General features: G+C 42.9%; 1 protein-coding gene across 2 annotated transcripts in view; it reads left to right on the top strand.

Annotated features, from left to right (window-relative positions):
- LOC135556192 (collagen alpha-1(XXIV) chain-like) overlaps nt 1-26142 on the top strand; it is a 205384-nt gene that overhangs the window by 153989 nt on the left and 25253 nt on the right. For both annotated transcript variants that reach the window (XM_064989185.1, XM_064989186.1), the window contains exons 35-42: nt 1969-2022; nt 2709-2762; nt 2881-2988; nt 3203-3256; nt 4901-5008; nt 16534-16587; nt 18177-18230; nt 25804-25860. In XM_064989185.1, coding sequence (XP_064845257.1) covers nt 1969-2022; nt 2709-2762; nt 2881-2988; nt 3203-3256; nt 4901-5008; nt 16534-16587; nt 18177-18230; nt 25804-25860 — 543 coding nt within the window. The remainder of the gene's footprint in view (nt 1-1968; nt 2023-2708; nt 2763-2880; nt 2989-3202; nt 3257-4900; nt 5009-16533; nt 16588-18176; nt 18231-25803; nt 25861-26142) is intronic.

Genomic DNA, 26142 nt, shown 5'->3' on the forward strand with positions numbered 1-26142 from the left:
AATGTACATTTGTGATTGCTAGGCATACAAATACAATAATTTATTGATACCTTTGAAACAAGGTCTATTTGCAGCCACAACCGGACTAGATTATGATTGCTAGGCATACAAATACAATAATTTATTGATACCTTTGAAACAAGGTCTATTTGCAGCCACAACCGGACTAGATTATGATTGCTAGGCATACAAATACAATCATTTATTGATACCTTTGAAACAAGGTCTATTTGCAGCCACAACTGGACTAGATTATGATTGCAAGGCATACAAATACAATCATTTATTGATACCTTTGAAAAGAGGTCTATTTGCAGCCACAACCGGACTAGATTAGGAACGACTCTTGGCGGAACGCAATTGCTTGTCTGCCGCCAGGTCAGTTAGATTATTTAGCACCGTATCGTCAGGACAGACAGTGGAGTAGAGAAGCAGGTACGGGGAGTCAAACATTTAATCGGAACAGACATGGAACAAGACAGGAACAGCGTCAGCACACGGGTATACAAGGACATATGACAATCAATGTTGAGGTGGGGAACAGAGCGGGGGAACAGACAGATATAATGGAGGTAATGACAGAGGTGATTGAGTCCAATAATTGCTGATGCGGGGGAAGACAGGTGTGCGTAATGATGGTGGCAGGAGTGCGTAATGCTGGGGAGCCCAGCGCCCTTGATCGTCAGTGGGGCAGAGCGGGAGCAGGCGTGATACCCTCAAGTGATTTGTTTTCTCGAGTTGTCTTGAGCAGAGGAAGGCTGTGTATGTTTTGGTTCTTCAAAGCTGTGTCCATAACATTCAATAATCAATTAATTGCATTCATTCTTGCACCGTGTTATCAATTATCCATTAGGTCAAACAAGTGACTAAAATGAACGAGTCACTAGGAAAAACGAATCGTGACTCTCGAGACAGTCAAAATAGTTGTTAATAATTAATCAATTGCGAACTGTACATTACTACCATCATGGTTTCATCTCACTGTGATATTCTCGGACGGATTTAGAGCTCTCAATATGAAAAAATACTCAATACATTTGTAGAATTGAAAACACGTTCTCTGGGTCACAGAGGCATGAAATCACGTTGTGTGTACAGCTGAAGTTGTCACAAGTCTGCGAACATGCAGTGGTGTCTCTGTGTTGCTCAGAGGAGGCTTGGCAGAAAGTGCTATGTCGTCAGTTATATGAAATGGGCCCAAAATTGTACTATCACTGAATCAAATCATATTTATTTTGCAGTTATAAGAAAGGTGAAATCTTATTGTAATTCATTTATAATTTGATTGTTACTACATTTAGAAAGCCTTTCAGTCATTTGTTCTATTTTAATATTGTCCTGATATTTGTACTATGTACTTAAACTTGTGTCCTCAAAGTAAGTACACCTCAGCAATGTATAACAATTTTTAACAGAAAGGTGAGTTCCAGACCTTTCTCAAACTATGCAGCATTACTAGTTCATGGTTATGGCCATTTCATTAAAAATTACTTTTGGGTATGTCTATTTAGGCAGAAATCTACATTTTGCCATAACGTCTAGTTTACTGCCTAGCCTACTCCCCCATTAAACTCGTATGGTTGATCTACCTCAACATGATTAAAGTTGCCTTAGGAAAGAGGGCAATATGTCAATGTTAAGATGTGAGCGGCCCCAGGTCCCATTTAGTAGGCTACCCACAATCCTCAGGGAGGGTTATGGCTTCTGTTCTGTGAACTCCTGATCACCCCTGTGGGGCTGTTAGTGTCCCTCTGAGAGGTAGATGACCTCCTGAGCACTTGTATGAAAAAAGGCGGTCAACACTCATAAATAAAATACTTAAAAATGTCAGCAATACTTTATTTTCAAGTCGGTTTACTCTTGGGGTCCAGCACCTAAAGACTCAAATACATAACTTAGAGTTTAGCTTGCCTTATAGTCTTATATTTGTATGTACTCCTGAGCACCTCTGCTGTTGTGTCCCTGCAGGGCGATGTGGGGCCGTTTGGAGGAGAGGGGGAACAAGGACAGCAGGGAATGAGAGTGAGTCCTGAGTACTTCAGAATACCTTTTAATCACAGTCTATGATTCTAATCCTGCTCTGCTTGTGTTTGGGAGAATCCGATATGCCAGTATATTTACTCTGCCCTCATTTGATGGAGGCGTGTAATCCTCGGGCCGGATACGGCCAGCGCAGCGTTGCGACTGATTTGTTTTTTGTCTTTTGGACTGTATCAATAACCTTTAGGGATGTTTCTCTCTCTCTCTCTTTGGGCAAGAGGAAAGCCCCACGGAGACTTAGAAAATCCCTGTAGAGAAAGAGAGGGTCCTTTGTGTCCAAGCTTAAACTCAGAGATCCTGTTTATGATTACTCAAATAATCACACTGTTTTTATTGTACATTCTTATTGACACTAATAGCTAAATTCTCCAGACATGTTGGATTATTGGAGTACGCAATAGAGAAAACAGCAAGCATTTTTCCGTTAACCCCAATGGCTTACATATACTGGAAGGAAAATATAATCGTCACCACAGTCAGGCTCTTTCCAATCTACAAGAACACACATGTTACACATGTTCCATGCCCTGTGGGTCTGAGTGTACATACATATGAGTCGTCTATACGTACTGCCCAATAAATTCATTCCATAGGAACATTTAGCATGCTATTACTTGTAACAGTATGTGTTGCTATGGTTTTGGTAATGTGTGATTCTTTGTTTATAGAGTCTTCCAGGTCCTGCTGGTGAGGACGGGCCCCTGGGAAAAGATGGTCCAAAGGTAAACATACTGAATGTTCAGCCAAATTAGGGTGTTTGTACACTCTATTACACATTTGACCTCAACAGCATAATATTTTGCTGAATGCTATCTTTTGCTCTCCCTATCTTTGCCTCAGGGAGAGCCAGGTGACCGTGGGCCAATGGGCGAGGCAGGGGACAGGGGGATAGAGGGAGACCCTGGGCTTCCTGGGGCCACCGGACTGGCTGGAAAAAGTGGTTTCCCTGTAAGTTTTTCAGACAAACAATAATTACAACAATAGAGCCAAATGCGATGATGCCTATGGGTCCCAGTAGGGGGCAGTCTTCACTTTAACAAAGCCTTCTAGTCCCTGGGGCATTCAAGGTGGTGTGGGCACACTGCAACAAAGGAGGTGTGACAAAGGTCAGTAGTCTAGACAAGTCCATGGATTGTTTCTAATGAGTTTGACTCTCTACCAGGGACCGGAGGGGAAACAGGGTCCCCTGGGGAACCGTGGCAGGCATGGCAAGAAGGTAACCATTCAGATGTTTTACTAGCATGTGTTGATACAGTGCCTTCAGAAAGTATTCATACTCCTTGACTTATTCCACATTTTGTTGTTGTGTTACAGCCTGAATTCAAAATGGATTAAATTGGTAATTTGTTTTCAACCGTCTATGCACAATACCCCATAATGGCAAAGTGGAAACATGTTTTTAGAAATGTTTCCAAATGTATTGAAAATGAAATACAGAAATAGCTCATTTACATAAGTATTCACACCCCTGAGTCAATACTTTGTAGAAGCACCTTTGGCAGTGATTACTGTCTTTCTGGGTCTCTAAGAGCTTTCCACACCTGGACTATGCAACATTTGCCCTTGTATTATTTTCTAAATTCTTCAAGCACTGTCAACTTTGTTGTTGATCCTTGCTAAAACAAACATTTCAGGTCTTGCCACATATTTTCAAGTAGATTTAAGCCAAAACTTTAATTAGGCCACTCAGGAACATTCACTGTCTTCGTGGTAAGCAACTCCAGTGTAGTTTTGGCCTTGTGTTTTAGGTATTGTCCTGCTGAAAGGTAAATTAATTTATCCTGATAAACTTCCCAGTCATTGACAATTACAAGCATAACCATAAAATTATGCAGCCTTCACTATGCTTGAAAATATGGAGAGTAGTACTTACTCAGTGATGTGTGGTATTGGATTTACCCCAAACATAACACTTTGTATTCAGGACAAAAAGTGAATTACTTTGCCATGTATTTTTCAGCATTTCTTTAATGCCTCGTTGCAAACAGGATCCATGTTTTGGAATATTTGTATTTCTTTTCACTCTGTCAATTAGGATAGTATTGTGGAGTAAATACAATGTTGTTGATCCATCTTCAGTTTTCTCCTATCACAGCCATGAAACTCTGTAACTATTTATAGTCACCATTGGCCTCATGGTGAAATCCCTGGGCGGTTTCCTTCTTCTCCAGCAACCGAGTTAGGAAAGACGCCTGTATCTTTGTAGTGACTGAATGGATGTATTGATATACCATCTAAAGTGCAATTAATAACTTCACCAATCTAAAAGAGATATTTAATGTCTACTTTTTTTTTCATTTTTACCCATCTACCAATAGGTGCCCTTCTTTTTGAGGCATTGGAAAACCTCCGAGGTCTTTGTGGTTGAATTTGTGTTTGAAACTCACTGCTCGAATAAGGGACCTTACAGATTATTGTATTTGTCAGCTACAGAGTTGTCTTTCAAAATATCATGGTAAACAATATTATTGTGCACAGAGTGAGTCCATGCAACTTATTATGTGACTTGTTAAGCACATTTTTACTCCTGAACTTGTTTAGGCTTGCCATAACAAAGGGGTTGAATAGTTATTGACTCAAGACATTTCAGCTTTTCATGTTTAATTAATTTGTAAACATTTCAAAAACATAATTCCACTTTGTCATTATGGGGTATTGTGTGTAGATCATTGACACAAATCTAAATTGAATCTATTTTAATTTCAGGCTGTACCACAACAAAATGTGGAAAAAGTCAAGGGGTGTGAATACTTTTTGAAGGCTCTGCACATCACTTGGATCCTCATCATCAGCGATACATCAGTGTCCATGCTGCACTCACACACACACACACACACCTTTGTTATTGTCTTGTGTTCAGGGAGAGGCAGGCAAACCAGGTCATATCGGTGAGACAGGGGACATCGGGGACATGGGCCAGAAAGGGGGCACAGGACTGAAAGGTGCCAGAGGAACCAGAGGCCCTGCAGTCAGTACCCACTTTCCTTTTATTCCAGTATAGTCTGTGACCTAACTTCCTGTGTGGGAACCTGACAATTCCATTTAAATCTGTTTAACAAAGTGTCCCTCATTAGTACTGAAGGGCGTAAATCTGTAAGGTATTTTGTTTTTTCTAGGTCTCCCAGTTTTATGTACATTAAAGAGCGAGCGATCCAAAAGTAAGCTCATACTGATCACTGAAGTCACTGAAGGATCAAGGCTTTGTAATAAAAAATGATCTGGCCAGGAGGACAGCATCCACGAAGCTACAGTCTCAACAATAAACACTTTAAATGGGACTGTTTTAGTGTCCTCGTTGATTGTGATGAGGTAACACACTCAGCATCCTACCACCCAGTAGAAATGGTTATTGGTTATTGACACTCACGAACACTCACAATTGACTTATTACATATATTGAACAAAAATATAAATGCAACATGTAAAGTGTTGGTCCAATGTTTCATGAGGTGAAATAAAATATCCCTGAAATGTTCCATATTCACAAGAAAGTTATTTATCTAAAATGTTGTGTTTACATCCCTGTTAGTGAGCATTTACCCTTTGCCAAGATAATCCATCCACCTGACAGATGTGGCATATCAAGAAGATGATTAAATAGCATGATTATTACACAGATGCACCTTGTGCTGGGGACAATAAAAGTTCACTCTAAAATGTGCAGTTTTGTCACACAACACAATGCCACAGATGTCTCAAGTTTTGAAGGAGCGTCCAATTACCATTCTGACTGCAGGAATGTCTAGCAGAGCTGTTGCCAGAGAATTGAATGTTAATTTCACTACCATATGCTGCCTCCAATGTTGTTTTAGAGAATTTGGCAGTATGTTCAACCAGCCTCACAACCGCAGACCACATGTAACCACACCAACCCAAGACCTCCACATCAGGCTTCTTCACCTGCAGGGATCGTCTGAGACCAGCCACCCGGACAGCTGATTCAACTTTGTGTTTGCACAACCCAAATCATTTCTGCACAAACAGTCAGAAACCGTCTCAGGGAAGCTCATCTGAGTGCTCATCATTCTCACCCGAGCGGTTTCACTGCAGTTCGGCATAGCAATTGACTTCTGTGGGAAAATGCTCAACTTCGATGGCCACTGGCACGCTGGAGAAGTGTGCTCTTCACAGACAAATGCTGGCTTCAACTGTACAGGGCAGATGTCAGACAACGTGTATGGCATCGTGTGGGCGAGTGGTTTGGTGATGTCAACTTTGGGAACATGGTGGCGGTGGGGTTATGGTATGGGGAAGTACAGGCAGGCATAAGCTTCAGACAACGAACACAATGGCATTTTATCAATGTCAATTTGAATGCATCAAGATACGGTGACGAGATCCATGTTGCAACAATTCCTGGAAGCTGAAAATGTTTTAGTTCCTCCATGGCCTGCATATTCACCCGATGAGCAGCTTTGAGATGCTCTGGTTTGATGTGTACGACAGCGTTTCCAGTTCCCGTCAATATCCATAGACTTCGAACAGCCATTGAAGAGGAGAGGGACAACATTCCACAGGCCACAATCAACGGCGACATGAGGCAAATGGTGGCCACACCAGACACTGACTGGTTTTCTGATCTAAGTCCCTGCCTTTTTTTAAAGTATCTGTGACCAACAGATGCATATCTGTATTCCCAGTCATGTGAAATCCCTATATTAGGGGCTAATTAATGTCTTTCTACTGACTGATGTCCTTATATAGTGTGACTGAGTAAAATATTTTAAATTGTTGCAAGTTGCGTTTATATTTTTGTTCAGTGTAGTCCCCATCTCATTGGCAGGTCTGTGATATTCCATTAATAAGACTAACTAATTTCCATGAGTGTCTCCGGAGAATAACCAACTGTAAGTAACCAACTGTAAAAACATCTGAAACAGTAAAAGCAGAAAGCAGAGTAACCTAAACATGACTTTGTTCAAACCTGGCCAAGCCTCGGTCGGCTCAGTAGCTTAAAACTAATGCAAAGTGATCGGAGTCTTTTCCTATGTCATTCCATTATAAGCTCGGAAGCTAATCTTTCTTTGTTCCCTTTCAGTCGGTCAACTCAGTACAACACAAGCTATGGGGGGAGTTCACGCGCTACCGCCCTCTGCTCAAGAACATTAGAACACGTGCCTCTCCGGAAGCCCTGTGTTCCACATGATAAACCTGAGGCACGGATTCACTCCTTCAATTCTTCTGCTCTTCACTTCGAGCTGAGCAGAACAATTCAGACATTTCTTAAAAATAAGCTAAATGTATCAGGCTTAACTGTCCCACTTAAGGAGGGGATGCACACACGTTGTGTCTGTTAAAGTTTGGTAACTGGTTTTGTGAAGTTCCCTACCAATTCTTCTGCCTGTTTAGACTGGCTGAGTACGATTGCAAACACAACCAAAATGATCAAGGCTAACAAGACAAATTCAGGTTTAAGACCATGCCCAAATAAATAAAAGATACTCACGTTAAAAATGAAAATAAAAATCTCCCTCCAACGATACTCTTATGGCTTCTTCTCACAAGTGCCCGTACCTTGTCTGGGTCTGAGTTACGGACCCTGGGGATGAATTGGGACTTGTCCTGTCTGTCTAAGGCGTACAAAAGCAGCCCGAGCTCAATCCATTTGCTGTGCGCTCTGTCGCCGGCTAAGGGAGGTAACTTTAAGTGAGAGGGCGGCCGGGTCGGTGTGTACTCCATACCTCTCTTCCCAGACTTGGCCGATGATCTGGTTTAATGTGGACGGGGATCAGGCTAGCTCAACAGCACTGCATAGCGTGCCAGTCAGATTAGCGAGCTAGCTAGCGTACTGCCACAGGCGATCCCTGTCTCACATGGTGGAACTGTTTTTGTAGCTCTCTCGTTTAGCATATGCAGCGTTCAGTCCCTTGGTTATTCTAAACGGACCGTGCTGTGGTCAGAGAGATTCTCGAGACCGAAAGAAGATGCCACGCGGTGTTCTTTGGCTAGCTCCGTGCTGGCAGTGGGCTTGGCTAGCACTAGCCCGTGGGGATCATGCCAGGGAGCTGGCTACTGGCTTAGCAAAACTACATTTGGGTGTATAATAAACGATTATGGCTCCAATTTAGCTCTCCCAGACAAGTTTTTGAGATCGGAGACAAAAAACCCAAGTACTTGCATACTTGAGGTACGCGGCCGTCACCGACGCTCGTTAAATATGAGCAGGTGAGAGATGTAATCTGAGGGCTACCGATGCCGTCTTTGAGCCATCCCAGACATCCTGATATTGTCAAACGTGTTTTTCCAACAACATTTGCAGTGCTCTTGTATTGTGAGATGTGCAACGACACGTTTTGAGAACATGATCAGCTATAGCCAATGACAGTTTGCCTGAGATGAAGCCAGTGAGATTATGATGTTGTATCGCATCACCCTGAAAGTGTAGACTTGAGCAGGGTTGATGACTACTGCTAGTATGCATTTGTACTTGCCAAACAGTTAAATCGTTACAGCTCTGAAGTTCGCGAGCAAAGTTATTCAATTCAAAAATGTATTGGCTGAACATTTCAACTCTGTATGGCAAGCATGAAAGTCTGACTGACCCCGTTTTGAGGCTGTTTTTAGCCACAGCTCGTTGTAGCTATGTTGACAAACTAAACACATCACTTCATTACTTTCACGAGACAGCATGCTAACAATAATCCTCACAACAGCTAGAAAATGGTATATCATACACTGCAGTTGAGGAACAATGGGAAATGAATTCTGCTTCGAACGTTGATAAACTTGAAACCACACTTTTGAGGTCATTCACCCTTGAATGTTTTGGTAAACCTACTGGAGAGCTCCTCTTTTTCTACACCCATCCAGCATCGCTCACACCCTCTTAAGCCTTGTGGTAAAACACATGCTATATCAAATAAAGGTTTATTTGTCACATGCACAGGATACAGAAGGAGTAAACGGTACAGTGAAAGTACTTGCATACTTGCATAGTATCAATGTCAAAAACAGAAAGTGTCCAGATAAAAATATTTGTTAAATATTCTATCATTATTAGATGACGCTTACCCGACACACTTATCTAAATTGATCGGTCACGTGAAGGAAATACTATAACCACCCCTCACCCACATCTAGCTAATTGGATGGGTCACTATTGTCTAGACATGTGAACATTTTCATGAAATACAATCGATGGCCGTTATCACCCCCAGACACACCTGCTAATTCGATGGGACCATGAAATAATCAGGCCAAAGTGGAGTCTTTTGTTTAGACATGTAGCTAACTAGCTAAACAATTAACCGGCTTAACCCCAACTCATGTTACTACCAATACAAACATTGTCATATCTGCAGATAGTTAAAGCTAACAAACTAGGTTCAATGTTAACTAGCTAACATTAGGCTATAACAAGCAATGCAAATGGGTTTCTGATTCAAATGATATTACTACACAGATCATACACCTAATGTTAGCTAGTGAGCCAGCAAGCTACCGTTTGCTAGCTAACTAACAGTATGCTCTAAGTTGCAATAAAAATGAATTTCTGACTAAATTAGAAACTTATATCTGGAAAATGTAGCTACTCTTATCTGCATACATGAATGAACGCTTCACGGCAGACGGGAACATTTTAACTACATTTATTTTGTAGCTACATCTTGTTTGGCCAGCGTTGTCAAGTCACCCCAGTTCACACTGACCATGGCGTGTGCAGAAAGCTAATCACTTATTCCTACTGATCTGTTGATAGCGCCGGATAAATTCAGGGCATCAATGTTGTTAAGAAAAGTAGCAAAATCGTTGTAGTTCTCGATGGCTAACGTTATATCGTTCAAAAACGGTGTGGGAGAAAGGACTGTCAACACATACTGAACAGCTCATGTTATAGACAGAAGCGTGCTACATGGCAGACAAATCCAAACTCATCTCCTGGCATGTCCAGCCCATACATTATCTCAACCAATCATGGCTAGTGGGAAGGTTCCTGACTTTTTCCCTGGCTAAACCAACTATTTATGGATGGAATGCAAGTTTGTGAAGATACGTGAAAGTTCACATGTTCCAGAAGGCATATCTGCCCCCAAAATATGCTTTTTGAAAAAAAAATGTATATTTACGTTCAAATGCTCCTCCTGTGAGGTACTGAGGTGCAACATACACCTAGTTTCCTGAAATGAGTCACATATGTGATAACAATCAAACATTGCTGGAGCTCCTGTGCCTATTAAAGGGCCTGGCTGCAGGCGGGCTATACGGTATCAGGTACTCTATTTCCACAAGGGGGCATCCCTCCCCATAGTTAGCTTATTACTGGGATTCATTGCTGATTCCTCCCTCTAGCTCACTGGTCCCTATGAGGTGCTTAGTGATACAGGTTATGGACTCGGCAGTTGGCAATCATGCTGTTATCCCAAACCCGGTCTCTGTGGTTCATACTGTATGAACTCCAAGATAAGCTGTCTGTCTCCTGCTCAATATGTTTTGTTCCTGGGAATTGGAATCACCCTGTCTATTATCACAGATGGGGTCAGTTTTTCAGAGCGGTCTGTCCCTTTTCCAGCGGAGTTGTAAGGTGCGGTGTCACTGGTACCTATGACCGCTGAGCCTGATAACTTCCATGATAGTTTTTTATGTGTGCACCTAACTTGGTGAGAGGGGAGATGGCACAGGCTGGGGTCTCCCCTTCAAATCAAATCCAAATGTATTTGTCATATGCTCCGAATACAACCTGTGGAGGCATTACAGTGAAATTCTTACTTACAAGCCCTTAACCAACAATGCAGTTTTAAGAAAATAAGTGTTAAGTAAAAAATAGCTTTGTAAAAATAAAAGTAACAAATAATTAAACAGCGGCAGTAAAATAACAATGTGGAGGCTTTATAAAGGGGGAACCGGTACCAAGTCAATGTGGAGGCTTTATACAGGGGGAACCGGTACCAAGTCAATGTGGAGGCTATATACAGGGGGAACCGGTACCAAGTCAATGTGGAGGCTTTATACAGGGGGAACCGGTACCAAGTCAATGTGGAGGCTTTATACAGGGGGAACCGGTACCAAGTCAATGTGGAGGCTATATACAGGGGGAACCGGTACCAAGTCAATGTGGAGGCTTTATACAGGGGGAACCGGTACCAAGTCAATGTGGAGGCTTTATACAGGGGGAACCGGTACCAAGTCAATGTGGAGGCTTTATACAGGGGGAACCGGTACCAAGTCAATGTGGAGGCTATATACAGGGGGAACCGGTACCAAGTCAATGTGGAGGCTTTATACAGGGGGAACCGGTACCAAGTCAATGTGGAGGCTTTATACAGGGGGAACCGGTACCAAGTCAATGTGGAGGCTATATACAGGGGGAACCGGTACCAAGTCAATGTGGAGGCTTTATAAAGGGGGAACCGGTACCAAGTCAATGTGGAGGCTTTATACAGGGGGAACCGGTACCAAGTCAATGTGGAGACTATATACAGGGGGAACCGGTACCAAGTCAATGTGGAGGCTTTATATAGGGGGAACCGGTACCAAGTCAATGTGGAGGCTTTATACAGGGGGAACCGGTACCAAGTCAATGTGGAGGCTATATACAGGGGGAACCGGTACCAAGTCAATGTGGAGGCTTTATATAGGGGGAACCGGTACCAAGTCAATGTGGAGGCTTTATATAGGGGGAACCGGTACCAAGTCAATGTGGAGGCTTTATATAGGGGGAACCGGTACCAAGTCAATGTGGAGGCTTTATACAGGGGAACCGGTACCAAGTCAATGTGGAGGCTTTATACAGGGGGAACCGGTACCAAGTCAATGTGGAGGCTTTATATAGGGGGAACCGGTACCAAGTCAATGTGGAGGCTTTATACAGGGGAACCGGTACCAAGTCAATGTGGAGGCTTTATATAGGGGGAACCGGTACCAAGTCAATGTGGAGGCTTTATACAGGGGAACCGGTACCAAGTCAATGTGGAGGCTTTATACAGGGGGAACCGGTACCAAGTCAATGTGGAGGCTTTATATAGGGGGAACCGGTACCAAGTCAATGTGGAGGCTTTATACAGGGGAACCGGTACCAAGTCAATGTGGAGGCTTTATATAGGGGGAACCGGTACCAAGTCAATGTGGAGGCTTTATACAGGGGAACCGGTACCAAGTCAATGTGGAGGCTTTATACAGGGGGAACCGGTACCAAGTCAATGTGGAGGCTTTATATAGGGGGAACCGGTACCAAGTCAATGTGGAGGCTTTATACAGGGGAACCGGTACCAAGTCAATGTGGAGGCTTTATACAGGGGAACCGGTACCAAGTCAATGTGGAGGCTTTATACAGGGGGAACCGGTACCAAGTCAATGTGGAGGCTTTATACAGGGGGAACCGGTACCAAGTCAATGTGGAGGCTTTATATAGGGGGAACCGGTACCAAGTCAATGTGGAGGCTTTATACAGGGGAACCGGTACCAAGTCAATGTGGAGGCTCTATACAGGGGGAACCGGTACTAAGTCAATGTGGAGGCGATATACAGGGGGAACCGGTACCAAGTCAATGTGGAGGCTTTATACAGGGGGAACCGGTACCAAGTCAATGTGGAGGCTATATACAGGGGGAACCGGTAGCAAGTCAATGTGGAGGCTATATACAGGGGGAACCGGTACCAAGTCAATGTGGAGGCTTTATACAGGGGGAACCGGTACCAAGTCAATGTGGAGGCTCTATACATGGGGAACCGGTACCAAGTCAATGTGGAGGCTATATAAAAGGGGAACCGGTACCAAGTCAATGTGGAGGATATATAGAGGGGGAACCGGTACCAAGTCAATGTGGAGGCTATATACAGGGGGAACCGGTACCAAGTCAATGTGGAGGCTATATACAGGGGGAACCGGTACCAAGTCAATGTGGAGGCTATATACAGGGGGAACCGGTACCAAGTCAATGTGGAGCTTTATACGGGGTACCGGTACCAAGTCAATGTGGAGGCTTTATACAGGGGGAACCAGTACCAAGTCAATTTGGAGGCTTTATACAGGGGGAACCGGTACCAAGTCAATGTGGAGGCTCTATACAGGGGGAACCGGTACCAAGTCAATGTGGAGGCTATATAAAGGGGGAACCGGTACCAAGTCAATGTGGAGGATATATAGAGGGGGAACCGGTACCAAGTCAATGTGGAGGCTATATACAGGGGGAACCGGTACCAAGTCAATGTGGAGGCTATATACAGGGGGAACCGGTACCAAGTCAATGTGGAGGCTATATACAGGGGGAACCGGTACCAAGTCAATGTGCGGGGGCACTAGTTAGTTGAGGTGATATGTACATGTTGGTAGAGTTAAAGTGTCTATGCCTAGATAATAAACAGAGTAGCAGCATTGCAAATGAGGGGTCTTGGTAGCCCTTTGATTAGCTGTTCAGGAGTCTTGTGTCTTGGGGGTAGAAGCTGTTAAGAAGCCTTTTGGACCTAGACTTGGTGCTCCGGTACCACTTGCCTTGCGATAACAGAGAGAACAGTCTATAACTAGGGTGGCTGGAGTCTAACCATTTTTAGGGCCTTCCTCTGAGGTCCTGGATGGCAGAAAGCTTGGCTGGGCCATACACACTGGGCCATACACACTACTCTCTGTAGTGCCTTGTGATCGGATGCCGAGCAGTTGCCATACCAGGCAGTGATACAACCAGTCAAGATGCTCTAGCTGTACAACCTTTTGAGGATCTGAGGACCCATGACAAATGTTTTCAATTTCCTGAGGGGGAATAGGCCCGACTGTCTTAATGTGTTTGGACCGTGATAGTATGTTGGTTATGTGGACACCAAGGAAATTGAAGCTCTTAACTTGCTCCACTACAGCTGGTGAGATTAGAATGGAGGCGTGCTTGGTCCTCCTTTTCCTGTAGTCCACAATCATCTCCTTTGTCTTCATCACGTTGAGGGAGAGGTTGTTGTCCTGGCACCACACGGCCAGGTCTCATCAGGCTGTCTCATCATTATCAGTGAACAGGCCTACCACTGTTGTCATCTGCAAACTTGATGATGGTGTTGGAGTCGTCCCTGACCATGCAGTCATGAGTGAACAGGGAGTACAGGAGGGGACTGAGCACACACCCCTGAGGGGCCCCCGTGTTGAGGATCAGTATGGCGGATGTGTTGTTACCTACCCTTACCACCTGGAGGGCGGCCCGTCAGGAAGTCCAGGATCCAGTTGCAGAGGGACGTGTTTAGTCCCAGGGTACTTAGCTTGCCTTCCTCCCCAGATGTTTGTTGTGACAACGGTACCCCCAAGTGGCACAACCAATCGGGTATGAAGCCCTCGAATCCGGAGTTGACCGAGGTTCAGGCAAACATTGGCACTTAAACATATTGTTTCTACCCCAAGTTCCACAGTGTTTCAAGAGTTGAGTCCTCCAAATGTCAGCTGAATAAAGAGTAATTTCCCTACAGTCAGACACTGACAATTGTGTAAATGGAAAAATTTACAGGTAATGTTCCACCCCTTCAGATGGCACTATTTTGGGAGACTCTCTGTCTGTGTCACCCAATTGCCCTGGATTATGTGAGCAGCGAAGTCGGGGTATTGGCTACAATTTGTTGTGCATCCCTGTGCAGTGTTTGGGGCTCAGGATATTGGACTACCTGGATAATTGGCTGGTGGTAGCCAAGGGAGCGGGTGTTGTTACCTGCATTCATGCTGGTTTCCCATGTTCAGCCTCTGGGTTTCATAGTGGATCAATAATAGCTATTTGGCTCCATCTCAGTGCATTCCGTCTCGAGTTGGACACAATCGAGGATCGTGGGTTCTTGTCCCCCTATTGGGAGGCCGGTTTTCGTGCTGATTGCCCCAATTTTGTCTGTCGTTTTTGCCAGTGCCTGTGCCTATTAGGGATGATGGTTTCTATAATGGCCCTGGTCACCCCCATGTTGCTGATGCAACCTTTCCAGTGGTAGATAATAGACACTCGCTTGGACGCACCGTGCCAATTAAACCGGTCACTCCGCGTGTCCCCATCATGCCTACAGCTCTGGCTCGGTGGAGGGACCCGCTCTGTTGTTGCTGGGGACCCCCATGGGTTGAGTTATATCCCGCAGAGTGATCACGACAGACTCATTCTCCCAAGGGTGGAGTGCGCTGTGCAAGGGCAGCTCAATTTGGGAGTTGCGAACACTGCACATCAATTAGCTGGGGCTTTTGACGGTGTACATAGTACTCAGGCGCTTTTCCCCATTCTTGCCAGGCCATTATGAGGACCAACAGCGGGACAGTGGTGACATACATCAACAGACAGGGAGTGTTGCGGTCTCGGTTCCTATTGTCCCAGTGTGGACTTTCACTCTCTCCCTATGTGCCTCACAGGGCTGGATATCCGGGGTGGTGGTCTCTTGTACGCATGTACATTGAGCAGACCAGGGGTGTCCATTTGTGTGACCAACTTTGTCTGTTTTGCTAATCCGGCTCATGGCTGAGCGTTTTCGAATTAGAGTCTCTACAACTGAATTGTGGAGGCTATTTCTCTGGCATGTGGCAGAAAAGGGCAGGGATTGCCTAACAGTGCACATGCCCACTCCACCAGGGGTCTGGTGGCATCTCGGGCGTTGTTTAAAGGGTTACCTGTTGGAGATATTTTTAGTGTGGTGCATTGGGCATCACCACACAGTTTTCTCAGGTTTTATCTCTTGGATGTCACTGCCGCCAGTGTAGCCCACAGTGTGAATACGGCTATGGCAGGATAGGATCATTAAGCAGTGCACAGATTGCACAATACCCGGGTACTGCAGGTCTGCCGTGGGCAATTTCAATTGGTGTCCGCTGGGGTTTGCTTGGAATGTGATTTCATGTCTCCGTAGCTGTGTTGTACCGAGTTGACCGACTCAAAGGGGATGTACAGTTATGACTATAACTACTGTTCCCTGAAGGAGGGAAACAAGGTACAACACCTGTTCGGGTCCCACACCACCCAGTTCCAGGCTCGGTGAAGAGTGGTTCTGAATTGAAGGAATTAATATGCGCCTCGAGTTTATCACCTGTGGAAGGTGGGGCTTCCGTTGAGGCACGGTGTTCATTGGCCTTGTCAGGCCAAGTGCTCAAACTCCCCCCATAGCTATGTTGTACCTTGCTTCCCTCCTTCTGGGAACAGTAGTTATAGTTCTAACTGTAAGTTTTGTATAGCAATTAGCAGCTTGCTAATCTGGTAGTATTTGGGGACAAGCAATATCCCTAATAGGTTCTGTTATGAGTTGTAAAAGCCTGATGTCAGAAACAGAGCAGAGGATATGAATAATCGTTTTCCCCCTGCAGCACGGGATCACACAGGAAAATGAAGAAAAAGCCAGGATGTTCCTTTCAGTTGAGAACAGAACTCCTTTTCCAGTGTTAGGCCTTGAAAACTCTGTTGTGATAGCTGGTGAAGGAAAATATGTATGCCTTAGTGACATACAACTCCTCAGTTCCATGGATTCAGACGCCAAGGTTATATTTAGCATTACCACATAGTACAGATAGAATATCAAAACAAATTTCTGTAAAAACTAATGTGTGGCTGTTTTTTGCATCATTTTCAGGGTCGTCCGGGATTTATGGGGCCTGGGGGGATGCCTGGAATGGCAGGATACACAGTGAGTTACTCCTGTCTGGCTATAATAACAACATACACACACTTCTCTTTCTCTCAGTCTTTCTCTTTCTCTCCATCACTCCCTCTGTCTCTCTCGATCTTTCTTTCTCTCCTTAAGTCAATGCCTCACTCGGTCTCACACACACACACACACACACACACACACACACACACACACACACACACACACACACACACACACACACACACACACACACACACACAAACAACAAAACAGGTGTGAATCTAAGTCCTGTTCTGGTGACATGTCACTCACACCAAATCATGATTCCAGAGTGTCCTTATCAGATTCATCTCTATTCACCTCAAAGCAGTGCTTGACTTGGACAGAAGCTCACCAGAGCTGAGTGCCTGCACCTCAAAATGTTCTACTGCTTAAGCTCCTGTTCCTCTTATAGAATATTAGATCATAAGTATTGTGGAGCTCCTGCACCTAAATATAAACAGTTACGGCACCCAAAATGAGCACTGGCACTTATTTCAGTCCAAGTCAAGCACTGCCTCAGAGAGATTCACCACAAAGGACCTGAGAGGATCTGACATGGCCTTTGTTCTGTTCTACACAACCCACTGAACGCAACACGCCCTCAGGTCATCTCTAAGTCTCTTTAAGCCCATTCCAGAGTTCCTTAAAGAGGTGGCATCCATTGCCAACTCCCCTGGCTGTCTCTTTCTGTGTATTTTTGCATTGGCTTTGAACCTTCACTCTTGAAGTGAAATAATGTGTGGATTGGAACCATCTTTTCCTCTGACAAGCAAGGTGTGGCCGTGGCCGCTGCCTCGCCTTCTGGCTTCTCTCTAGTCCAACACAAGACAACAGAACACCTGGTGTCGAATCACTACCAAGCTTGCACACACACACACCCATACACCAACAGTGCTCTGCAGCCAAATACAACTAGACAGCAGGACACCTGTGTCGTATCAATACCAAAGCAAACAAAATGTCAAGCCAGAACAGAGACAAAAGCTATACTGGAAATGGCAAAGCCCAACCCCAAACCCTTAAAACCAAATTCTTTGGCACCTCAACAGCCAGGTCATTGCCAGTTTTCATTCTGTTTTTGAGTCAAACACAACTAGACAACAGAATGTATCAATACTACCACAGCAACACACACCTAGCCAAACAGGAACAAAGACGAAAGGTAAATTGGATATGGTCAACCTCAAACTCTTATACCCAAATCCTCTGGCAACTCCGGAGGACGCCAGGTCATTGCCAGTCTAATTCTGTTTTTTAGTTAGATAACGATGTAGGGCACCACAAGTTCACCTTGTATCTATTTAGTTAGTTTGTATTGTACACTCACTCTTAGCTTGCTCACACACCCCACCCAAGTTTTTGAGTGATTTCTGAGGGCCTGCCAAATAAGTAATTATACCAGGGAAATATCTCTCTCCTTTGCTGTCCTTAGTGTGTTTATTATAATGCATCATGATTATACACTGTTAACACATGTTGACAATCTACGCAATGTCAAGTTCTGTGTTATTGTACTGTCTGTCTACAGTGAGTTGCAGTATATGACTTGTCAGGTGAATAATCATGGGTTTGGTTATTCTTAGGGCCACGCTGGTAAGCCAGGATCCATTGGACCTCCTGGGCCCAAAGGTGAAAAGGTAACGTGAGCATTTGCATGTTTTTTTGTCCTCCTTCTGCACACAGTATTACGTTTTTAGCCTTTTGAAAATATATGCCATGTACAGTGCCTTCAGAAAGTATTCATACCCTTTGACTTTAAATTTAAATGGATTAAATCATTTGGTTTTTTTCTCTCACCCATCTACACACAATACCCTATAATGACAAAGTGAAAACATGTTTTTAGAAAAAATTGAAAATGTATTGAAAATGAAACACAGAAATATCTTATTTAGATTAGTATTCACACTCGATACTTTGCAGATGCACCTTTGGCAGCTATTGAAACTGTGAGTCTTTCTGGGCAAGTCTCTAAGATCTTTCCACACCTGGATTGTGCAACACTTTCCCATTATTCTTTTCAAAATTCTTCAAGCTCTGTCAAATTGGTTGTTGATCATGGTAAAAAAATATATTTCCAGGGCTTGCCATAGACTTTCAAATAGATTTCAGTCAAAACAAGCGGCAGTTGGTGCCGTTTAAGATGAGGGAGGATGATAGATTTTCTTATGAGCATGGCCTTATTTCTATTATAGCATATATATATATATATATATTGTAGAAGTAAGAAAAGGCTAATTCGACATCAGGGATTCATTCAAATCTATTCCATTCAATGATAAATACTTCATGTAAAAAAACCTTGAATATCAAACTGCTTCCAGTTTCTTTTCGTAATGACACGTGGAGATCACTTAGGAATTTTACCATCTCTCACACCGGCAATAGCACAGTGATGACGTATGTAATTTGTCAAAAATACCAGATGCATTAAAACGATGAGAAGTGTTGGTTAAGATCAAATCAATCAGTGGTTTTCAGATGATACTTTACATTCAACCTAGTTACACTGTTGACAATCTGATTGAGATTATAGGTATTGTATAGAATTTTGAGTTGATCAGAGCTAGATGTTAACCAATCCATATTCAGATCCTCCATCAAGACAAACTCAGAGTTGACATGCTGTGATAACAATTTGAAAATACAATCCAATACAACCCCTGCCGACTACTGAATTCGGCAGGGGTAAGAATTTCAGGACCTGGGTTAGATTGCACATTTCCAGACAGTAGAAGCAGCAAGATAATGGCATGTCTAGATCGGGGGTTACAACATTTGGATTTACAGACAGCACTTGAACAACAATCCACAGTCACCAGAGTCTTTAACGCCACCTATTTCAGGAGATGTGTAAAGTCCAGAGAAGTGGTTATGTACCAAGAGAACAGTCCTGACATGTAAACGCAAAAGTCCGATTTCTCACATGTTGTTTGGGAGAAATGTGCAGAGTTCTCGCATGCATTCACAGAGCAAGAGTGTGGTTTTTCCCAAGGCACGAGGTAGAAACAGTAATATATTCCCTCATTCACAGAGCAAGAGTGTGGTTTTTCCCAAGGCACAAGGGAGAAACAGTAATCCCTCATTCACAGAGCAACGGGCTCTAAAAGTATCGCCAACCTTGTAAAAGCCAAGGGTAGACAACAGCAAAATGAGCAACAGCAGCATGTTTGTTTATTGCCCTATCAATTAACATGAGAGAGAAAACGCTGCGCTAAGCACGTACAAAGTTAACAGAACAATCTAAGATATGTAGCCAACACCACGCTGAACACTAATGTTAAATGAGCTACTACTTCATACAAAAAGCATTCCTTAATAATAAAACAAACATAGCAAGAATCACTAATCAAATCGTCCAACAGCAGATTAGTAAAAAGTCTGCGGTGTACGCTAATGATGTGGGCGAGCAAAGCTCCGGGAGAGAGAGAGAAAGTGGCGGGGGGGGGGCCCTGTACCAGATGGGGAGAGACAGACCATGGCAGGCAGGGAGCAGTGCAGCAGCAGGTAATAGGAGGAGGCCGAAGAGAGGCCCTCAACTAGGCAGGTCAAAAACAAAACCATGACTGTGATACAATCGCTAACCAAAACCGTAATAAAATTGCTAAATTCCAGACCAGAATGGATGATCATGTAAATGCAGGGAGCGGAATGTTTGGTGGGAGCCTCCTCCAAGTACAACTAATGTGAGGCTACTCTACGAAAAGCATGCATATTAGATGACTGTCATTCATATTCCATTCACCTAGCTCAATGTAACATCAATAGGTTTAGGCTAGGTTACATGAGGTTACTACAACCTAGGCTATGAATGAAAATGTTAAATGTATACAATTTTGAGTAATCATGGTGACACATTTAATACAGCTGCACACTCTTGCCTGCATCTAGTTGATCTAGGGAGCAATCATTAGTTCAACATTTGCCAATGTGAATTTCTATTGGACAAATTCCGTTTTTTTTTATATCCCAGTTTGATTTATTTTGCTTTAGTTTAAGAAACGTTTTTCAACAGAATCGGTGGAATGAATACACCCCATGATCAAACGTTAACACAATTTTGAATAATCAATGTGACAGAGAGTGACACGTTCAATACCACTCTTGTCTGCATCTAGATGATCTAGGGAGTAATCATTAGTCCAACAGTTGCAATTGTGAATATCTATTGGACAAATTCAGGCATTTTTATCCCAGTTTCATTTAGTTTGCTACTGTATAAGATTTTTTTTAACAGAATAGGTGGAATGAATACACCCTTGATCACACGCAAACGCAGTTCACTTTTATAGGAGCTACATAACAACAGCATGATCACTTTGCTCATATCGTATATATAATTCCTCGCAACTACCTACGTGTGTACCTGCTCTCACCTTTTCTCTTCGCTTGTGGACTTCAGTGCACAACACATCAGCTGTCTGTGGCCAGGCAAAAAAAACTTGACAAGCCAAACCTTCATATCATGACCGCTATAACAACTACACACAGACAACTATAATCGCTACACAGAGCCTGTATTAAAAAACAATCCTCAGCAATCTGACACAATACCTCATATTGACAAAGCGAAAACATATTTTTATTCATCTTTTCAAATGTAATGCAAATAAAATAAAGTAATTGTTAATTGCATAACTATTCAGACCCTTTTCCATGAGACTCAAAATTGAGCTCAGGACCATCATGTTTCCATTGATCACCCTTGAGATGTTTCCACAACTTGATTGGAGTTCAGCTGTGGAGTTCAGGAGTTCAATTCAATTGATTGGACATGATTTGGAAAGGCACACACCTGTCTATATAAGGTCCCACAGTTGACAGTGCATGTCAAAACAAAAACCAAGCCATGAGGTCAAAATAATTGTCTGTAGAGCTCTGAGACAGGATTGTGTCGAGGCACAGATCTGGGGAAGGGGAACAAAAAAATTATGCCTCATTGAAGGTCCCCAAGAACACAGTGGCCTCCATCATTCTTAAATGGAAGAAGTTTGCAACCACCAAGGCTCTTCCTGCTGGCAGACCAGCCAAACTGAGCAATCAGGGAAGAAGGGCCTTGGCCAGGGAGGTGATCAAGAACCCAGAGTTCCTCTGTTGAGATGGAAGAACCTTCCAGAAGGACAACTATCTCTGCAGCAGTCCACCAATCAGACCTTTATGGTAGAGTGGCCAGATGGAAGCCTCTCCTCAGTAAAAGGCACACGACAGCCCACTTGGAGTTTGACAAAAGGCACCTAAAGACTCTCAGACCATGAGAACCAAGATTTAACTCTGGCCTGAATGCCAAGCATCTTGTCTGGAGGAAACCTGGCACCATGCCTACGGTGAAGCATGCTGGTGGCAGCATCATGCAGTGGGGATGTTTGTCATTGGCAGGGACTGGGAGACTAGTCAAGATTGATGGAAAGATGAACGGAGCAAAGTACAGAGAGATCCTTGATGAAAACCTGCTCCAGAGCGCTCAGGACCTCATACTGGGGCGAAGGTTCACCTTCCAACAGGACAACAACCCTAAGCACACAGCCAAGACAATGCAGGAGTAGCTTCGGGACAAGTCTCTGAATGTCCTTGAATGGCCCAGACAGGGTCCGCACTTGAACCCGATTGAACATCTCTGGAGAGACCTGAGAATAGCTGTGCAGCAACGCTCCTCATCCAACTTGACAGAGCTTGAGGATCTGCAGAGAAGGTGGCAGGTGTGCCAAGTTTGTAGAGTCATACCCACAAAGACTCGATGCTGTAATCGCTGCCAAAGGTACTTCAACAAAGTACTGAGCAAAGTGTGTTAATACTTATGTAAATGTAATATTTCATTTTTTTTATTTTTAATAAATTAGCAAACATTTCTAAACCTGTTTTTGCTTTGTCATTACGGGATATTGTGTGGGGCTCCCGAGTGGCACAGCGGTCTAAGGCATTGCATCTCAGTGTAAGAGGCATCACTACAGTTCCTGGTTCGAATCGAGGCTGTATCACATTTGGCCGTGATTGTGTGTCCCATAGGGCGGCGCATAATTGGCCCAGCATCGCCGGGGTAGGCCATCATTCTAAATAATAATTTGTTCTTAACTGACTTGCCTAGTTAAATAAAGATTAAATAAAGATTGATGAAAAGAACAAGTTAATCAATTTTAGGATAAGGCTGGAATGTAACAAAATGTGGAGAAAGTCAAAGGGTCCGAATTCTTTCCGAAGGCACTTTATTTAGTATAGTTTTATCGAAAAAGGAAAAAAAAAAAAACAACCTTTTTTATGTTTTACTATTTTTATTTTTATTAAATTCAATGAGGACAATGGTCCTCTCTTTCCTCCCCTGAGGATCCTCCACTGGTCAAAACGGTAACTCAGAAATTCACTGTCTTCTTGGTAAGCAACTCCAGTGTAGATTTGGCCTTATGTTTTAGGTTATTGTTCTGCTGAAAGGTGAATTAATCTCCATAGCAGTGGGAAGTAAGGGTGCTGAGTGTTCTGCAGCACCCCCAGAAGAATAGTCATGCAAAACCAAATATGCAGACTGTATATATGCAGTACCAGTCCAAGGCTTGGATAAACCTACCAGTTTTTTTTATTTGTACTATTTTTTATATTGTAGAATAATAGTGAATCCATTAAAACTATGAAATAACACATATGGAATCGTGAAACCAGAAAAGTGTTAAACAAATCAAAATATATTTTATATTTGTAGCCACCATTTTCCACCATTTGCCTTGACAGCTTTGCAAACTCTTGGCGTTCTCTCAACCAGCTTCACCTGGAATGCTTTTCCAGGTAGCCATGCTGGTTAAGTGTGCCTTGAATTCTAATTAAGTCACAGACAGTGTCACCAGCAAAGCACCCCCACACAATCACACCTCCTCCTCCATGCTTCACGGTGGGAACCACACATGCGGAGATCATCCATTCACATACTCTGCGTCTCACAAAGATTTGGCGGTTGGAACCAAAAATCACAATTTGGACAGATTTCCACTGGTCTAATGTGCTTTTCTCGTGTTTCTTTACCCAAGCAAGTCTCTTCTTCTTACTGTTGTCATTTAGTAATGGTTTCTTTGCGGCAATTCAACCATGAAGGCCTGATTCACGCAGTCTCCTCGGAACAGTTGATGTTGAGATGTGTCTGTTACTTGAACTATGTGAAGCATTTATTTGGGCTGACATTTCTGAGGCTGGTAACTCTAATGAACTTATCTTCTGCAGCAGAGGTAACTCTGGTTCTTCCTTTCCTGTAGCGGTCCTCATGAGAGCCAGTTTCATCATAGTGCTAGATGGTTTTTGTGACTACATTTTAAGAAACTTTCTCTTGGAATTTTCCAGATTGACTGACCTTCATGTCTTAAAGTAATGATGGACTGTCATTTCTCTTTGCGTATTTGAGCTCTTCTTGCCATAATATTAACTTGGTTGCAAAGGGAGGATATACAGGATTACTGGAAACTTCCGAAGGTCGAAATTGCAAAGAAATGTGCGTTTGACAATTGCACTGACTTAACAGCAGCTCATAGTATACATTACTATATTACGAGTATAGGGTTCCAAAGCTACCGGTAATTTAACAAAGTTACCGTAATCTTAAGGAATTTGGGTAATTTGGGTATAACAGAAAATCAGAGCCTTTTTGCCACACAAAAAAGGAAGAAGGAACCTCAGAATCAGGTTTGAGAGGCAGTGAAATACTAGTTTATGCCCAACTTGTATTTTCTTATAAAAAGAGTGCTTGTTTTTACTAGTGGCCCTTTTGGGTACTTCAGATTATCACAACCTTGCAAAATATATGAAATCATTAAATAAGATAAGAAAATGTTTTAACATAGAATGACATAGCAGTAAAATATTATCCTAAATATAAACCATCAACTTTGTGAATCCATTGGTGTTTAATAGGATGCATATTATTTCACTGAATAAATGTTCTGAAAATATCTTATTTTCCTTGGTGCTTTAGTACCCTTATGGCACAGTGTCGCCCTGAGGTAGCAAAAATGTATTTTCTTTAAATGTGGGGGATAAAAGTGATATTTTACTATTATTATTAGAAAGCCTAAATCTTCCAAGAAATAGGATGCAATATTTTTTGTGAGGAAAACCAAATAGTGTGCAGCAAAGGGCTAATCAAGAATGGCATTTTTTTCAATTAACTCTGCAACTCAACTGTCACCAGTTTGATGCCAAAACACACATATTGACATAGTAAAATAAATCGTGTCAAACAATATATATATAAAGACGATTTCATGCTGAAACCATCCTATTGAACACCAATATTCATGATAATGTTTTACTGCTTTGTCATCCAAAATACATACATATTTTTTTAGCATATATTTTACATGTGCCACACAGAGGGACAGATATGACACCTGTGATAATCTGAAGTACGCAAAAAGGACCACTAGATGTCATGTGATAGATTACATCAAATCCTTGAAAGCAGACATCCCATTTTTTATATATGTGGGCTATTACATTATTTTAACGTGTGTTATTTTCGATGTGCATAAAAAAAAACATGGAACGAGAGATTAGATAATCTAGTTAAACTCGTATTTAGAAACATTTATAACTTGCTTATTGAGAACGTGCCTCACATGCAATACAATTTACAGGAACCAGTGTGTTTTATTTGAGGAGAAGTGGGATGCGTAAAGGGCAAATACTCTTTACAGCCAATTACAACAATGTTGACTGTCAACACTCTGAACATATTGAGCAAACACTGGATTTGTTTCTTCTTCTGTTGCTATCACTCATTACTGTAGCCTATGCTATTTAATAAGCTGTAGTATCAAGCCTTAATGGACTAGGATATTCCATGCCCCTAGCCGAGTTGGAGTTGAAGACAGCGCAAAGACCTTCAATAACCTGCAGAACTTGAGACATGTAGTGTTAAGCCATGGAATGTCTTGATTGGCCAGTGAGTGGTCAAACCCTCTTTACACGTACAACTTGTTTATTCATCAAAACCCGCCATCTTGTGCCACCGCCAGCTATTGAGCTCATAATAACAGCTGTGGAAATATTGAGGACGCACTCCTGGACCTAGTGCGTTACCACCAGAGCTTAGATGTACCATTGCATTAGGCTTATTAAAATAGAGCTCGACAAATCTTAGATCTCCGTGTTCAGCATATTTTAGGCCAAATGTCCTGAGTTATGAGCTGATTAAGTTTGTTGTGTCAGAGTGTGATACTTTGGCGCGTTGTGTTTCAGGGTTACCCCGGAGAAGACAGTAAGACATCAGGACCTGCCGGGCCACTAGGTGAACCAGTAGGTCTTGCCTTCCTTCAACTTATCCTTCCTTTTCCTATGTGTGTGTGGCTTAGGGGTGAGTCAAAATGTCACCCTATTAAAGCATTATATAAGAATGTTCTAATAGTGGTGTTGCTTGAGGTATAGCTGTCCAACCATGCTGAACAGAAGTCCAAGAGAGTGGATGTCCAAAGTGGTATAGTAGATGACCCTCAGTACAGATTGTAAGTAGTGTAACCTTTGAGAAAGACGGTATTGTGGCTAAAGCCCATACTATGACAGATACACTGGCCCTTAGTG

This window comes from Oncorhynchus masou, chromosome 15 (assembly GCF_036934945.1).
Source record: "Oncorhynchus masou masou isolate Uvic2021 chromosome 15, UVic_Omas_1.1, whole genome shotgun sequence".
NCBI lineage: Eukaryota > Metazoa > Chordata > Actinopteri > Salmoniformes > Salmonidae > Oncorhynchus > Oncorhynchus masou.